This window comes from Eleutherodactylus coqui, chromosome 7 (assembly GCF_035609145.1).
Source record: "Eleutherodactylus coqui strain aEleCoq1 chromosome 7, aEleCoq1.hap1, whole genome shotgun sequence".
In the NCBI taxonomy this organism is placed as follows: domain Eukaryota; kingdom Metazoa; phylum Chordata; class Amphibia; order Anura; family Eleutherodactylidae; genus Eleutherodactylus; species Eleutherodactylus coqui.
The window spans coordinates 157,196,131-157,214,542 of NC_089843.1; the positions used below are offsets into that span (position 1 = coordinate 157,196,131).

An 18,412-nucleotide genomic window follows, 5' to 3' on the forward strand; every position below is an offset into this window, starting at 1 on the left:
GAGGCACAGGGGTTCTCCTCGCCCAAAGAAGTTCAGGGTGCAAAAATCAGCTACTAAGGTTATGGCGTCTGTGTTCTGGGATAAGGAGGGCGTGCTGTTAGTGGACTACATTCAAAATGGTTCCACCATCAATGCAAGGTATTACATTGAACTATTCGACCAATTGAAGGCAGCTCTGAAGGCCAAAATGCGCGGCAAGCTGTCTGAAGGAATCTTGTTCCTGCAAGACAACGCCTCCGCTCACACTGCACAAGCGACCACATCAAAGCTGGTGGAGCTAGGCTTCCAGCTGGTTGACCACCCACCTTATTCACCAGATCTAGCTCCCTCCGACTATCATCTGTTTCCAAACCTGAAGAAACACCTCAAGGGTACCAAATTTCACACCATTTCTGATGCCATGGCTGCTACGGATGACTGGTTTGAGGCACAACCAAAATCCTTCTTTTTGCAAGGCTTACAGAACTTGGAATACCGATGTAAGAAGTGTGTTGACATCAGTGGAGAGTATGTGGAATAAATGTGAAGTTTCATCTTCCTATCTTGTTTCTTTCTGGGTAAAGCCAAAGACTTATCAGCAGCCTCTTGTACATGCATATTCTATAACACCAGGGTTGAAAAAAAACAGCAACAAGGGTAATGGCACCACTTGTACTGAAATGCAACCACCGAGCTCGCTGTGCCTTGTATGAGAACTGTAACCACTGTCTGTGAATAAAGTAAAATAATTTGTTCAACTGTTATGGTTTTTTGTATTATTTCTTGAAGGAGAACCCTAAACTATCTCTTAAGTGCTAATTTTCAGTATTTTTGTTGTATCTGAAGAAAGATCTTTTAATGCAGCTTTAGTAATAATTTTTATTTGATAAATGTATTAATTAATTCTAATTATCATATTATGCTAGGTATGCCAAGCTCTATTTCTTTTATGAGAGCTCAGAATCTTCTGCTCCTCTTGTTCTTGTTCTTGGCCAGTGGACACAAGTGGAATCATAACAAAAATGAATTTATACAGATCCCAATTCAAAATATAGTCATATACAGTACTTTGATTTGGAGATTCTAACATTACTACTAGGGATGAGCGAGTATACTCGCTAAGGCACTGCTCGCTCGAGTAATGTGCCTTAGCCGAGTAGCTCCCTGCTCGTCCCTAAAGATTCGGGGCCGCTGCAGCTGACAGGTGAGTTGCGGCGGGGAGCGGGGGAGAGCGGGCGGGAGAGAGGGAGAGAGAGATCTCCCCTCCGTTCCTCCCAGCTCTCCCCCGCAGCTCCCCGCCCCGCGCTGGCCCTCGAATCTTTAGGGACGAGCGGGGAGATACTCGGCTAAGGCACATAACTCGAGCGAGTAGTGCCTTAGCGAGTATACTCGCTCATCTCTAATTACTACCTCAGTAATTACATTTACTGTAGCATATCATTGCTCCTATTTAAGATCCAAATAGGTAGATTCAAGAATAAATATATTCAACTAATATTTTGTTCTTTTTCACATTTTGTATTTTATTACACTATGCATATGATTAAAATACGGTCTCTTTACCGTTAATAAACAAATTATAGTTAATGAGAAATTTTAAAATAGTGTTTGCCAATAGTATGGTCACTCTCATAAACCTAACTTCTTTTACACATTTTGGCTGCGTATCATCTGTCAATAAAATTCTGCATTACAAAAACAAAATTTATTCGTAACTCTCAAAATGGGTTGGTTATTCACAATGTACTTACCTGTGTGAAAAAACTTCCCTGAAAATCCAAGATTGAAGGTGAAATTTGCAACCTGAGTGCGCAGTAATTTTTGCGTGTCTAGTAGCGCCTAGGAGAAAACAAAAGAATACAGATTGTAAAAAATGAACTGTATAACAACTCAAGTATGATTGTGTATTTTCACAAATCACTAAAAACCATGTTTAAAAAGTATTTTAAAAAGTCATTATAAAATGCAAAATGTATATTTGAACAATTGTAATCATGCTCTTTGGATACCATGATGGTATAAGGTAAAATTTTTCTATTTTATCCAATATATGTTTAGTTTCTGTAGTTCAGAAGTAATAATTAGAGATGAGCGAGCATACTCGCTAAGGACAATTGCTCGATCGAACATTGTCCTTAACGAGTACCTGACCGCTCGGAAGAAAAGGTTCGGCTGCCAGCGCAGATGAGAGGTAGGTTGCGGCAGTGAGGAGGGGGGAGCGGAGGGGGGGGGGGGGGAGAGGGAGAGAGAGAGATCTCCCCTCCGTTCCTCCCCGCTCTCCCTGCCCGCCACCGGCAGCCAAACCTTTTCTTCCGAGCGGGCAGGTACTCGCTAAGGGCAATGCTCGATCGAGTAATTGCCCTTAGCGAGTATGCTCGCTCAGCTCTAGTAATAATCATTTTAAAGAGGTACATCCTTCTAATTTTGTAAACATACTCTTTAAGATCATGGCAAGTTGGCAGGGTGGAATGAACAGTATAGTGGCCTGCAAAGGAGTTGATGTTATGAAATGGTACAGCTGCCACTTCCTTTGCAGCAATAAATTAAAGGGATCGTGCCACAAAAATATTGTTTATAGTTAAATCCAGCCAACACTTATAAAAAGTTCTTTGTATTTACACCTATTTAAAAAATGTTTACACTCTTAGATATTCTAGAAATAATGTTAGAATAGTGCTAACTATTGTCTCTGTTCTGTGTCCACCTGTGTAATTGCTCCAAGGAGGTCACTTATGCTCATTCTTGCTTATCTCTCCTCTCCACTGGGTATGTAGAAGGATCTCTGGTGTGGTGTGTAGTCATGAGCAATTGCTCTAAAAATTCAATTCAGTAGGTCCTCCAAATTCTGGTTCAGTCCAAATTAGTTTGAACTGATGTGGAACTTTCCCAATACCAGTAAAGCTGGTGCATAACACTGTCTAAGAATCAGACAACCCCTGCATAATACATTTGGGTCATCTAGGAGTGTATCAAAGCACTTTTGAGCTGTTTTTAGGGCAACATTAATAAAGAAATAGAAGAAAAAAAGGAAGTAGAAAAAAGAAATAAGAAAAAGAAGAAGAAAGAAGAAGGAAAAGAAGAATTTTTGCTGGTGCGGCTGAGCCAAATCATCTAAGGTTCAGGCTTGTGTTGAATCAAACTCTTTGGAAAGTTCGACCCAAAATAGGGTTTGACTGTTTCAGATCGCACAACACTAGCAGTGAATGGCTACTTCTGAAGTTCCTGCCTTTTCTCTGTTGTCAGAAGAGATGCTGAGCAAGTGATAAGAGTGAGAAAGCGTTAATGTCACGAAGCAAAACCAATGTAGGTGTGACCATCAACATTTACTGAGGTGAAACGGAAACACAAAGGCTCTTGAACAGAAACAGCAGGTTGTGCTATTCTAGCATTAGTCTTGGAATATCTAGCGATAGGTACATTTTTTAATAAGTGTAAATACAAAAACATTTTTAGTTGGATGGAAGTAGAAACAATAGTTTTCCATGGGAAAACCCCTTTAACCTAAATTGTGGCACAGCACAGACAGTCTAGCCTCCTCAGTGTATACATAAATTAAGTAGATGAGCCAACTTCTCACATGCAGTTGAGAGACACAGTCTCTTATAAAATTGCAATAGCCATTCACTTACAAACCCCCTGCATAGCCAATAAGGCAATGTTGGTATCTCCTCAGTTATGTACCAAATAACAGTTTTAAAATTTCCCTGATGCAGAAGTATACAGCTTTTTCTCTGTTGCCTTTCTGGTGGCCAAATAAATTCAGTTAAGCATCCTTTATACCTCAATATGGTGCCAGGTCTACATTGCAGCCTCTTTAGTCCCCACTGCAGCACAAAATCTCATACTTTGGTTTTATCACTTTCTTCTGAGGGAAAGGCACACAGTACAGAGCATATGCTCAGAAAGTTCTAATTACAGCTTACTCTCCACTAGCACACCAGGCTAAAGGTCTCCCTCTGCACCCTTTTCACAGAGGCACTGACACTAGCTGAGGTCATATGCCCACACTACTGCCTTAAAGGGGAAGTATTACGCTTATATTGTCTGTGCCACAGGTTCACATGTGGTACATGGCTCATGAATGATTGTGCATTCTCATCCTGTTATAGGCCAATCACTGTGTAACTCACCACCAATCATGACATCTGGGGCCTACCACTATGTTCATTGACACAGCCGAAAAAAAACAAAAACACAAAAATCAAAGAATAACACACAAATCATTTAAAAAATGCTACTAATAAATTAAAGAGAAAATAGTTTTAATTTAAGCTGTCATACTATAATAGTATGTGTTGAGGCCTAGCCTTCAAATGCACTTGCTCATACGCAAAAATAATTACAAATGTCCCCAATATGACTTACTATTCTTATATTATTTGGAACACCTTGTCATGGTTCCTTAAATTCTGTCAGCACAATATGGTTGTCATGTCATTTCTGCAAGTTAGATGGATAACATCAATAAATGGAATAGCTAAACCAAGAGCAGAATAGCCAATTAAAATATAAGGACATCAGGCAGTGAGTTCCGGCTTTGAATCCGAGGGTTTAACGTGTTATAACTGCACTTGGTACTGATTTTGAACCCATTCACTTCCTAATCTACTAGACATTATCATAACTGACATTTCCTGTGGGTGCATTAAAAACAACAAAGTTTATGATGTGATTAAAGTATGTGCACTTTTCGAGTATACATAGATCATAGCAACCTCTCATTTCTTTTGCGAGACCTAAGAAACCTCTACGTGCGACTCAGGATTAAGACCTGTTTTTTCATGTTTGCGTACAACTCATCCAAAAATCATGGACAGCCAACATTTTTTACAGACACATTAGAAAACCATACTGAATAATAAAGATTACAAGTAGAGATGAGCAGGGGGGGGGGGGGGGGCAGAAAGAGAGAGATCACGGACGAAAAGGCCCCGGTAATGATCTCAGAGGCCTCTCACACCGACGACTTTTACCGCGTGCACAGACAGAGCATCCCTTAACAAAGTTGTGGATCTCCCGAGACATGCCTGGCTACCAGTAGTGTTTAGTACAAAGATCCAGAGACCCCTGAGCCCCCGGATAGCCTGCGAGAGCAGATGAGTGAGACTCTTCAATGACTCTGAGACGCAAGGTCTCTGGCATAAACCAGCTGCCCTCCGACACCCCCGAGGGAGCGTCCTGCTGACAATTTTGTAGATGAGGAACGAGATCAGATTCTACAGCTGCCACCACCACCCCAGGTGCCAAGATATTCTCGGGAGCCACTGTCTCACTTTTCGACAAACCAAAGCTCTGTCAGAGGACGTCTGCCTTCATGTTCTTCCCCACTGGAATATATATAACGACAAGGTTAAACCTGGCGAAAAACAATGACCACCTGGCCTGACGAGCCATGAGTCTGAAGTTTTTATGATTAGCATACACGGTAATGTGATGCCTTACCCCCTCAAGATGGTGACGCCTCTCTTCTAGAGACCACTTATTCACCAATAACTCACGATTACCCACTTTATAGTTACTTTCTGCCGAACTGAACTTCCATGAGAAGAACGCACATGGACTATACCCAAGTCTCCCTCTGACTTCCTGAGACAATACAGCCCCCACCTCAGACGCATCGCCCTCAATGAAGAATGGTTGTTGCGCGTCAGGCTGTACTAGCATGGGGCAGCAGTAAACGCCCTTTTGAGACGACTAAAAGCCTCTAGGACCTCAGGCGACCATGTTACCAAGTCGGCACCCTTCTTGATAAGATCGGTCAGGGATTGAGCAATAACAGAATAATTCTTAATGAATCTACGGTAGAAATTAGCGAAACCTAAAAACCGCTGGAGAGCTTTCAGGTTATTTGGTCTGACCCATTGGGAGATTGCTGCCACTTTATCAGACTCCATTTGAATCTCCATGGGTGATATCACATAACCAATGAAAGACACTTGTTTAGTACCAAAAATGCATTTCTCGAACTTGACAAAAAGTTGGTGCTCACGCAAACGGGTCAGAATCACCCTCAGGTGCCGCATATGTGAGTCTTAGTCTGGGGAGTACACCAGAATGTCATTGATATATATGACCAAAAGTACCCCCAGGAAGGGCATGACTAGACATTCAAAATGTCTGAACGAGGTGTTGAACGTGGTCTTCCACTCATCTCCCTTTCGGATGCGAATTAAATTGTAAGCCCCCCTTAAGTCCAATTTGGAAAACCAGTGGACTCCTACCACCTGATTCAATAAATCAGGAATCAGGGGCAAGGAGCACTGGTTCTTCACTGTAATTTTATTTAAAGCCCGATATACCACACAAGGCCTCAATGTCCCATCCTTCTTCTCTACAAAGAATATGTCGTTTGGCCAGAGACTCTGAGATATAGGACTTAAGGGCTTCATGCTCACGCCCAGCCAAATTGAAAATGGCTCCCTTAGGGATGGGACTGCCGGGGATCAAATCAATACTACAGTCCCACTCCCTATGGGGAGGCAAAGTCTCAGACAGCTTCTTGGAAAATACATCACAGAAATTGGACAAATACTCAGGAATAAGTATGGTATCTGCTGAACACATGGATATAGTAGCTAAGTGACTATGAAAGGAGAACCCCCAATGTGTCAATTCCTGAGTGGACCAATTAAATCGGGGATTGTGCAGTGCCAACCAGGGCATACTAAGTACCACATCAACGGACATCCTTTCCATTACCAAGAACAACAGATTCTCAGAATGGAGAACGCCCACAGTGAACTGTAACATGGGAGTCCTCCATTGTACAACCCCTGCAGACAGAGGGGTAGAATCAATACTAGTGAAGTGTATGGGAATTTTTAGCGCCGAGAATTCAGAGGTCTGACAAAACTTAAACTAATCAAATTGGTGGCAGCATCAATAAAAGCTTGACCGGACCGAGTGAACTTCCAGAAGCCAATCTGACAAGGCACCAACAACTTAGGGAGTGCCTTTCATCCTAGGCGATCCTCCCAAAGATCGCCTAGGATCTGAAGTTTTCCGCCGGTTCAGACTGATGTTGTAGATGCTTCTGAATACAGGTCGCTGCACGATGTCCGGCTTTCCCACAATAGAGGCAGAGGTGATGAGTCATCCGGAATCGTAGCTGTTCCTCGGGACTTAGCTGATCCACTTCCATAGGCTCGACACCAGAAGTTGGCATGGGAAAAGGGGGAGTGGGTCTGCCGGATTTCCTAGCCTTACGGGCCTGACGTTCCTCTTTTCTAGATCTTAGCCTCCTGTCAGCTTTGACCGCCAATTCCATCACATCATTGAGTGTCACAGTAGTGGGATAAGAAATGAGTAGTTCCTTGTCAGCGTCAGAAAGACCCAACAAGAACACATCTTTAAGGGCGCTGTCGTTTCAAGAGGTTTAACTTGCATACATTCTAAATTTAGAACAATAGTCCTCTACCCACTGCTGCCCCTGACAGAGAGACATGAGATGAGATACCGCCAACCCCGCACAGTCTGGCTCATCGAAAATACCTCCAAGTTCCTGAAAAAAAAAAAATCAACTCACTGCAGGCAAGCCGAACTCTCTGGTAAGGAGTAGGCCCATGTCTGGGGGGAACCCCGAAGTAAGGGCATAAGCAATCCAACTTTCTGGGATTCTGACCCAGAGGAACGGGGCCACATCCGAAAATACAATCTACATGCCTGCTGAAAAACAAAAAACTTGCTCCTCTACCCTGAAAATACCTCAGGAAGAGGACACTTGGGCTTGGGAATTGAAGGGGTGGTAGAAACATGCACTAACTTCCGCTGCTCCTGGGCCACCATACGACCAGACAGGTCTTGGATCACGACCACTAAATCCTGCAACTGACTTGCGAGGGTACTCATGGCCTCCATTGTAGAGCAATTTTAAGGCCCGGTTATTATGTTACGGTATACTACCCTTGATATGCCAGCCCAGGTGCCCTAGATCTCACCCACAACCCCTGTCTATGCCTACTTACCTCCACTCCTGGCTAACCCCAGGCGGGCAACTGGGCGGCGGTCCCTACTCTAACTAAGGAAGGAAAAGGGACACTGGCATACCTGGATGGAAATGGTAGAATACCGACAGAAAAGGCAGATGTAAATAACCAACACAAACAATACAAATCAGGACTGAGGCAGATGGAAAAACCTGGCAGACAATAGCAGAAAAGATGACAGGAGACCAACAGAGGCAGACTAGCAAGCACACTGAGGGAAACCAATAACTGGCAGTGATTGCAAGTCTCTGACCAACCTTTAAACAAAAGCCTCCGCCCAGGGGCGGAGAGAGGGAGACAGCCAACTCCCAACTGAACATAATAAAAAGGAGCTTGTGCATGGCAGCTGCACTAAACAAGTGCGCGCGCACACGGTGCCACGCACCACCAGCACCATACCGCCCAGGCACCCGCACCCCCGGCAGCCGGACAACAAGCCGGGGGGAAGCGCCCTGACCGTGGGACCCCACACACTGCCACCCCAGGAGGACCAGCAACCGCTGCATGGTAACAGGAAGGCTGAGTCAACCTTGAACCAGCTAACATGGGGGGATGGAACTCACAACCTTCGGGTTATTAGCAAGAGCTTAGGACTGCATTTCTGCTGCCTGAACACGTTGTACCCATACGAGGCTTTAGATGACGTTATGCTTGTATATAGTAAACAAATAGTATTTAATATTTGAGAGCTGGCCTATGTTCACGTTGCAGAGAAAAGTTTTGTTCAGAGAATCCATTGGTAGTCCCATTAGATTTGAGGAGAAGAATATCACTCCTATGCTATTTTTTTCTGTTTAAAGAACCACAGCCATAAAGCAACTCGGCAAACCTCCTTATAGGTCAATAGGGTCTATCAGGTGTCAGTGATATCTGTCGCTTGATGAAGCCAGCACTGATTCATAGTTTAGTTATGAACAGAAACTGTAACACAAGTGTGAAAAAAGCTTCACTTTTCTTCAGGAAATATCATTATTAATTCAACATATTAGGCTAAACGAATAACATTCAAAGACATGCAATTTGTTTTATTAGGTTCAATACCATACTCTTCTTTTTACACTAGTGTTATATTTTTAAAGCCTCTCTAATGCATGAAATCATGCCATAAGGATAAAGCTAAAATAAATTAAAGGACGATTCTCAACTATTTGATGCAGAATGAGCCATGCAGAGTATATTGCTAGAGTATATGACATATGTCCACTCAAAAATATTTGTATCTTATATTTTCCAAGACTAGGTATGTCTTTAGGACATTAAAGCAATGGAGAAAATAGCTATTTTTGCAATAGTATACATCTTTCCTACATGGTATAGGTAAATTGTAGGTCATTTACTTTACAAAGTTATTTTTTCTTATCATATAATGTTGTAACTGTGATACATATTGCAAATATTCCTACGAATTTTTGCATTTTGCTTGTCACTTGCTTCTGAGAGATGTTTTTCTTTTTTTTGCCTTTCAATCTGTAATGGGAGCTCTGCCAAAATATTTAAAGTGCTGTCAATTGTCAAGTCTTATGAAATCACTAGAGCTAACTTAGAAATAACATAAGTTTATATTTTTTCATTTTTCAAATTTGAGGATACAAGTATATAATAATCATGCTGAAATACTTAAAAGACTTTGAAAAGACCACAACCCCTTTTAGACTAGACTTTTCTACAGATTTTCTATGTCCTCCGTGAATACCGGCCACCTACTATCTATCTATTATCTACTTCACAGTGGCCTTTCCACCTGGGCTTATTGCAATGGCTGTGGAATGAATTGGGATAATTATAATAACCTTTGTAATGCTGTCAGATTGTAAGTCTTCCTTCTGTAGAATAATAGACTCAAAATTACTTTGCTTATAAAGTCTGACACAATGAAAAAAACTCACTTCCTCTAGTAAGCATACGGTATGAAAACCGTATCACAGAAATACTGCAATTTACAGTAAAACCATGTACAGTTTTGTCACTCAGTTCTTAGGCACATGCTACATTACCATCCTGAGGCTCTATAGGGTACATGCATGCTAAGCACATGGCTAGGAGGACTGAAGTACGGGGAAAAAAAATATTTTGAAATGCATAAAACTGTGCATTTTCCCAGAAAATTATTTCTAAAAATGTCCGACTATGGAACACATACATCCATAACTGCTGTGCACACACAGGTATGCATCTACCTATACAGAATGCACACAGTTATAACATGCTTATACAGACATTCAGAGAAACACAAAAATATTGTGATTAAACCTTTTTCTGTAATTTTTGTTACCTTAAAGAAAATACATTAAATTACTTTGCAAAACCCAAGAACTTGTATTGTTACCATTTATATAAAATATGCCTGCTGGACATCTTTCATCATTCTGAATTGGACAGCAGGCATCCCTGGCTTAAATTTCCCTCACTATGGAAGTGCTTTCTAGTTGTCCAATTCAGAAAGACGGCTCTTCTGCTTTTTATGCCCTAGAAGGAATGCTCTTTCTCTGAGCTCTATTGTTAACCCCATATGTTTCAGACATAATGGGGGAAAACCCTGTTGGTCATGTCACATTCTGGGGATGCAATATATGCTTGTGCTGTAAATGTCTAGACGGCCAAGGGCCCATTGACCATGAATTTGTCTATCTATATTGCTGTTCAGAAATGCTTAACTAAATACACATAGTCTAGGACACTACAGTAAATTATGGGATCACAAATTTGAGACAATTTATGTGCCAGCAGTCCCCATTTTTGTGCAATTGTCCTTAAAACCAGATCACAAAACTAGCAGAATTTACACTAACTAAACTGACCCAATGTTCACTACTAGAGATGAGCGAGCACCAAAATGCTCGGGTGCTCGTTACTCGAGACAAATTTTTCGCGATGCTCGAGGGTTCGTTTCGAGTAACGAACCCCATTGAAGTCAATGGGCGACTCGAGCATTTTTGTATATCGCCGATGCTCGCTAAGGTTTTCATTTGTGAAAATCGGGGCAATTCAAGAAAGTGATGGGAACAACACAGAAACGGATAGGGCAGGCGAGGGGCTACATGTTGGGCTGCATCTCAAGTTCTCAGGTCACACTATTAAGCCACAATAGCGGCAAGAGTGGGCCCCCCCCCCCAACAATTTTTACTTCTGTAAAGCCCTCATTAGCAATGCATACCTTAGCTAAGCACCACACTACCTCCAACAAAGCACAATCACTGCCTGCATGACACTCCGCTGCCACTTCTCCTGGGTAACATGCTGCCAAACCCCCCCCCCCCAAAACGACCCAGTGTCCACAGCGCACACCAAACTGTCCCTGACCAGCCTTCAGCTGCCCTCATGCCACGCCACCCTCATGTCTATTTATAAGTGCGTCTGCCACAGGAAAAGCAGGCATACACTGCAGAGGGTTGGCACGGCTAGGCAGCGACCCTCTTTAAAAGGGGCGGGGCAATAGCCCACAATGCTGTACAGAAGCAATGAGAAATCCAATCCTGTGCCACCTCCATCTGGAGCTGCACACGTGGGCATAGCAATGGGGAACCTATGTGCCACACACTATTCATTCTGTCAAGGTGTCTGCATGCCCCAGTCAGACCGCGTTTTTTTATATATAGTCACAGGCAGGTACAACTCCGCAATGGGAATTCCGTGTGCACCGACAGCATGGGTGGCTCCCTGGAACCCACCGGCGGTACATAAATATATCCCATTGCATTGCCCAACACAGCTGAGGTAGTAATGTCATGTTTAATGCAGGTGGGCTTCGGACCACACTGCATGCCCCAGTCAGACTGGGGTTCTTTAGAAGTGGAAACAGATGCATTTACAACTCCCTGTGGACCCAGAGCATGGGTGGCTCCCTGGAACCCACCGGCGGTACATAAAAATATCCCATTGCATTGCCCATCACAGCTGAGGTAGTATTGTCATGTTTAATGCAGGTGGGCTTCGGCCCACACTGCATGCCCCAGTCAGACTGGGGTTCTTTAGAAGTGGAAACAGATGCATTTACAACTCCCTGTGGACCCACAGCATGGGTGGGTGCCAGGAAGCCACCGGCGGTACATAAATATATCCCATTGCATTGCCCAACACAGCTGAGGTAGTAATGTCATGTTTAATGCAGGTGGGCTTCGGCCCACACTGCATGCCCCAGTCAGACTGGGGTTCTTTAGAAGTGGAAACAGATGCATTTACAACTCCCTGTGGACCGACAGCATGGATGGCTCCCTGGAACCCACCGGCGGTACATAAATATATCCCATTGCAGTTCCCATCACAGCTGATGTTATGTCAGCTGTAATGCAGGTGGGCCAAAAATTTATTGGATTACACTGTAGGCGAGGGCCCACAAAAATTGGTGTACCAACAGTACTAATGTACCTGAGAAAAATTGCCCATGCCCAACCGAGAGGGCAGGTGAAACCCATTAATGGCTTTGGTTAATGTGGCTTAATTGGTAACTAGGCCTGGAGGCAGCCCAGTTAAAATAAAAATTGGTTGAGGTGAAAGTTTCAACGCTTTAATGAGCATTGAAACGTATAAAAATTGTTTAGAAAAATTATATGACTGAGCCTTGTGGGCCTAAGAAAAATTGCACGTTCGGCGTGATTATGTGAGGTTTCAGGAGGAGGAGCAGGAGGAGGAGGATGAATATTATACACAGATTGATGAAGCAAAAAGGTCCCAGTTTTGGATGGTGATAGAGAACGATGCTTCCATCCGCGGGTGCAGCCTACATATTGCTTAGTTATCGCTGCTGTCCGCTGGTGGAGAAGAGAAGTCTGGGGAAATCCAGGCTTTGTTCATCTTGATGAGTGTAAGCCTGTCGGCACTGTCGGTTGACAGGTGGGTACGCTTATCCGTGATGATTCCCCCAGCCACACTAAACACACTCTCTGACAAGACGCTAGCCGCAGGACAAGCAAGCACCTCCAGGGCATACAGCGCGAGTCCAGGCCACGTGTCCAGCTTCAACACCCAGTAGTTGTAGGGGGCAGAGGCGTCACCGAGGACGGTGCTGCAATCAGCTACGTACTCCCTCACCATCCTTTTACAGTGCTCCCGTCAACTCAGCCTTGACTGGGGACCGGTGACACAGTCTTGCTGGGGAGCCATAAAGCTGTCAAAGGCCTTAGAGAGTGTCCCCCTGCCTGCGCTGTACATGCTGCCTGATCTCTGCGTCTCCCCTGCTACCTGGGCCGCGGAAATGCGCCTTCGGCCACTAGCGCTGTCGGATGGGAAGTTTACCATCAGTTTGTCCACCAGCGCCCTGTGGTATAGCATCATTCTCGAACCCCTTTCCTCTTCGGGAATGAGAGTGCAAAGGCTCTCCTTATACCGTGGATCGAGCAGTGTGTACACCCAGTAATCCGTAGTGGCCAGAATGCGTGTAACGCGAGGGTCACGAGAAAGGCATCCTAACATGAAGTCAGCCATGTGTGCCAGGGTACCTGTACGCAACACATGGCTGTCCTCACTCGGAAGATCACTTTCAGGATCCTCCTCCTCCTCCTCCTCCTCCTCTGGCCATACACGCTGAAAGGATGACAGGCAAGCTGCATCTGTACCCTCAGCAGTGGGCCAAGCTGTCTCTTACCCCTCCTCCTCATGCTCCTCCCCCTCCTTCTCCTCCTCCTCCTCTGGCCATACACGCTGAAAGGATGACAGGCAAGCAGCATCTGTCCCCTCAGCAGTGGGCCAAGCTGTCTCTTCCCCCTCCTCCTCATGCTCCTCCCCCTCCTCCTCAACGCGCTGAGATATAGACATGAGGTTGCTCTGACTATCCAGCGACATACTGTTTTCCCCCGGCTCTGTTTCCGAGTGCAAACCGTCTGCCTTTATGCTTTGCAGGGAACTTCTCAAGAGGCATAGCAGAGGAATGGTGACGCTAATGATTGCAGCATCCCCGCTCACCATATGGGTAGACTCCTCAAATTTTCCAAGGACCTGGCAGATGGCTGCCAACTAGGCCTACTCTTCTGTAAATAATTGAGGAGGCTGACTCCCACTGCGCCGCGCAAGTTGGAGTTGGTATTCCACTATAGCTCTACGCTGCTCATAGAGTCTGGCCAACATGTGGAGCGTAGAGTTCCACTGTGTGGGTACGTCGCACAGCAGTCGGTGCACTGGCAGATTTAGCCGATGTTGCAGGGTCCGCAGGGTGGCAGCGTGCGTGTGGGATTTGCGGAAATGTGCGCAGAGCTGGCGCACCTTTCCGAGCAGGTATGACAAGTGGGGGTAGCTTTTCAGAAAGCGCTGAACCACCAAATTAAAGACATGGGCCAGGCATGGCACGTGCGTGAGGCTGCCGAGCTGCAGAGCCGCCACCAGGTTACGGCCGTTGTCACACACGACCATGCCCGGTTGGAGGCTCAGCGGCGCAAGCCAGCGGTCGGTCTGCTCTGTCAGACCCTGCAGCAGTTCGTGGGCCGTGTGGCTCTTCTCTCCTAAGCTGAGTAGTTTCAGCACGGCCTGCTGATGCTTGCCCACCGCTGTGCTGCCACGCCGCGTGACACCGACTGCTGGCGACGTGCTGCTGCTGCTGACACATCTTGATTGCAAGACAGAGGTTGCGTAGGAGGAGGAGGGTGGTTTAGTGGAGGAAGCATACACCCCCGCAGATACCACCACTGAGCTGGGGCACGCAATTCGGGGGGTGGGTAGGACGTGAGCGGTCCCAGGCTCTGACTCTGTCCCAGCCTCCACTAAATTCACCCAATGTGCCGTCAGGGAGATATAGTGGCCCTGCCCGCCTGTGCTTGTCCACGTGTCTGTTGTTTAGTGGACCTTGGCAGTAACCGCGTTGGTGAGGGCGCGTACAATGTTGCGGGAGACGTGGTCGTGCAGGCCTGGGACGGCACATCGGGAAAAGTAGTGGCGACTGGGAACTGAGTAGCGCGGGGCCGCCGCCGCCATCATGCTTTTGAAAGCCTCCGTTTCCACAAGCCTATACGGCAGCATCTCTAGGCTGATCAATTTTGCAATGTGCACGTTTAATGCTTGAGCGTGCGGGTGCGTGGCGTCGTACTTGCGCTTGCGCTCAAACTGTGGCGCTAGCGACGTCTGGACACTACGCTGAGAGACGTTGCTGGATGGGGCCGAGGACAGCGGAGGTGAGGGTGTGGGTGTAGGCCAGGAGACGGTATTGCCTGTGTCCTCAGAGGGGGGTTGGATCTCAGTGGCAGGTTGGGGCACAGGGGGAGAGGCAGTGGTGCAAACCGGAGGCGGTGAACGGGCATCGTCCCACCTTGTGGGGTGCTTGGCCATCATATGCCTGCGCATGCTGGTGGTGGTGCCTCCCCAGCTGATCTTGGCGCGACAAAGGTTGCACACCACTGTTCGTCGGTCGTCAGGCGTCTCTGTGAAAAACTGCCACACCGTAGAGCACCTTGACCTCTGCAGGGTGGCATGGCGCGAGGGGGTGCTTTGGGAACCAGTTGGTGGATTATTCGGTCTGGCCCTGCCTCTACCCCTGGCCACCGCACTGGCTCGGCCTGTGCCCACACCCTCACTTGGGCCTCCACGTCCTCGCCCGCGTCCACGTCCTATAGGCCTACCCCTACTCCTCAGCATGGTGTATTAGCAGTAGTGCAGAAACAGAACGCTGTAATTAAATGTGCCGCTTATTGGCCTGTGGTTGGAGGCTGACTTCGTTTACGGAACCCCAGGAAATAATTTGGCGCACGCCTGCTGTAACACTTAGCTGGCTGCGTATTTATTTGGAGAAATACTACCCCCAGCAGACACGGACCCAGAACACTGAGCAGAGTGACAGGCAGGCCAAATAGATTTTTTCCAAATATTTTTTTCTAAAGGACCACTGCGTATATTCAATCTATAATATATGTCTTCTGGCCCTGCCTACACAATTCTGTCCCTGATGTGTGTGTCACGGAACTGCAGTGTTGCACTGTTATTAACTGCAACAGACCGGTGATTTCAGAGCCAGGAAATAATTTGGCGCAAGCCTGCTGTAACACTTAGCTGGCTGCGTATTTATTTGGAGAAATACTACCCCCAGCAGACACGGACCCAGAACACTGAGCAGAGTGACAGGCAGGCCAAATAGATTTTTTTCAAATATTTTTTTCTAAAGGACCACTGCGTATATTCAATCTATAATATATGTCTTCTGGCCCTGCCTACACAATTCTATCCCTGGAGTATTACTGCAGGGCGCAATGCTCTGCACGGCCGATATACCAAAAAAAAAAAAAATGTGCAACACTGCTAAAAGCAGCCTCCACACTACTGCACACGGTTAGATGTGGCCCTAAGAAGGACCGTTGGGGTTCTTGAAGCCTTCCCTGTCTTTCAATTGGCCAGAAAAGCGCGTTAACGTCTCAGAAATGAAAGTGAAAGTAACTCGAACATCGCGTGGTACTCGTTACGAGTAACGAGCATCTCGAACACGCTAATACTCGAACGAGTATCAAGCTCGGACGAGTACATTCGCTCATCTCTATTCACTACGCAAACATAATGTTTGGAAAAATGGTTGTAAATGTTTAAAGAACTAATTAATTTAATTGGCAAGGACTTCAGGATAACCTACATTTTCAGTGTACCAACTTCCATCTGAGAGCACCCGTTGAAGTGAATCGGGGTATATTTTGACTTTTAAGTTTTGTTTCTTGGTGACTCTTGAAAATGCTATATACATATGGCGTGATGTTGACCTACTGGAGACACGGATTCACTTGCGATTATCAGCTCTACGCTGTCGAGCCAAGGATTTGGCTTAAACTGTTTGCCATGGCTTCATCTTCCCGGTTTTGGGGGCATGGCAACAGTCAAACTGGTAAGCACTATTCATTATATAAACTTGATATAAACGTCGCTTAGCAGTGCTTGACTGTCCCTAGCGGCACTGTTAGCTGAAGCACAACACCGCCACTAGACGTAACATAGGAACTTTGAACTGGCCCATTGACCTGGCACTCAATGTATCAAACTCAAATTTTATGATTTTACAGCGGTGGTGAGAATGTAACAAATCTAATGACACCAAAGATCATGCAAAGAGGTCAAAGTGGGGTGCAAGAAAAAGCCTGTAGGCTTTTTCATATTAGATGTGATTCTGTCATATATCAGTGATTACTACTATAAAGACAGGTTATGTTATCTATTTCGGGGTAAACCCAAACCATTCACCTAATATTCACCTAGTCATGTTACAGACACATTCCAGCCCATAATTTGTGAGCTACAAGGCTGTGGAAGAAAGGAAGGAATAAAAATATTCTGAAGCTAAATGTGCTATGTGTGTGTTAAGTGCTGCCCTCCTACCTACCCCTTGCAGAGTCAATGCTCTGTATGTTATCAGGGTGAAGGATCAAAAGCTGCTGCCGTCTGCCTGCTCACTTTCCTGTGAGACTGAATGCGATAAGAGCAGGCTGTCAGCAAGCAATGTCTAAAATATTTTTTCTGCTGGAGACTTTGCCACCCCATAGGCTTTCACAAGATGCAATCTAGGGCAATATTCATCAAGCCTACTAACCTGATTTTTTTCTTTTATGTGGACATCTTATGTAAAAGTAATGGGCAGCCAATATTTTTAATGGAAAAATTGAAAAATCATAATGAATGCTGAAAATAATGAATGGTACATGTCTATACGTCAGATACTGATATGAGCTCATTACTAGCTCTTATTGTGATGATAATTATACGGTCAAAATGACGGTTATTACACAATGACCCACTCAAATACCATCAGACTCAAAATAAATCACAAATGCATCTATTATTTTCAGAGGCACTGGATAGAAGTCCCCCATTTTTGGTGGGTGGCTGCTTATGAATTTCTGGGCAGTTGACAACCCAGCACCTCATGGCAAGTGCAGTTTAAATTGTAAGGGTAGATCTTTAATGACATAGCCACATAAGACCTATTTAAATTTATTCATAAGATTAACTAAACTATTTTCAGCATTTTAAAAAAAATATTTATCAAACATTATTTGATAAATTAATAGTACAAGTAAAAATATTAAGGTTTGTAATAGATTTAATTACAGAAAAATTCTTCTTTCTCTATCAGATACTTCTCCCTCTCTCCCTTCTGCACTGCTCACTCACTCAGAATGTACCGATAAAATCTGTACACAGAAGTCCATACACAGCGATCAGATTACAGCTGTAGCACATAGAAGTTTGTGGGGAGGGGATCATTGGAGGTGGGGGTGATAGTGGGACGAGGAAAGAGTGACCGGAGGAAAACAGAGACACAAAGATGTGGTTTCAGCTTCTAGCCAATGGTTTTGTCTCACCTCACAGTTACAATGCCTCTACATAATGTCCTCCATGCTGCTACTGCTTCTGAGGACATGCTACAAAGAGAGAGTAGACCAGCATCTCCTCTTCTCGGTGTGCAGTGTATGGGAGACATTGTAGCAGCTAGTCTACACCCACTAGATCAAAGAAAATGCATATTTAGAAACAGCCTACATAAGCGAAAAACA

The 18,412-nt window shown here is 45.1% G+C and overlaps 1 protein-coding gene across 2 annotated transcripts in view; it reads right to left on the reverse strand.

Annotated features, from left to right (window-relative positions):
* Window positions 1-18,412, reverse strand: part of LOC136573611 (bifunctional heparan sulfate N-deacetylase/N-sulfotransferase 4-like) — a 387,126-nt gene that overhangs the window by 294,424 nt on the left and 74,290 nt on the right. For both annotated transcript variants that reach the window (XM_066574883.1, XM_066574884.1), the window contains exon 2: window positions 1,731-1,818. In XM_066574883.1, coding sequence (XP_066430980.1) covers window positions 1,731-1,818 — 88 coding nt within the window. The remainder of the gene's footprint in view (window positions 1-1,730; window positions 1,819-18,412) is intronic.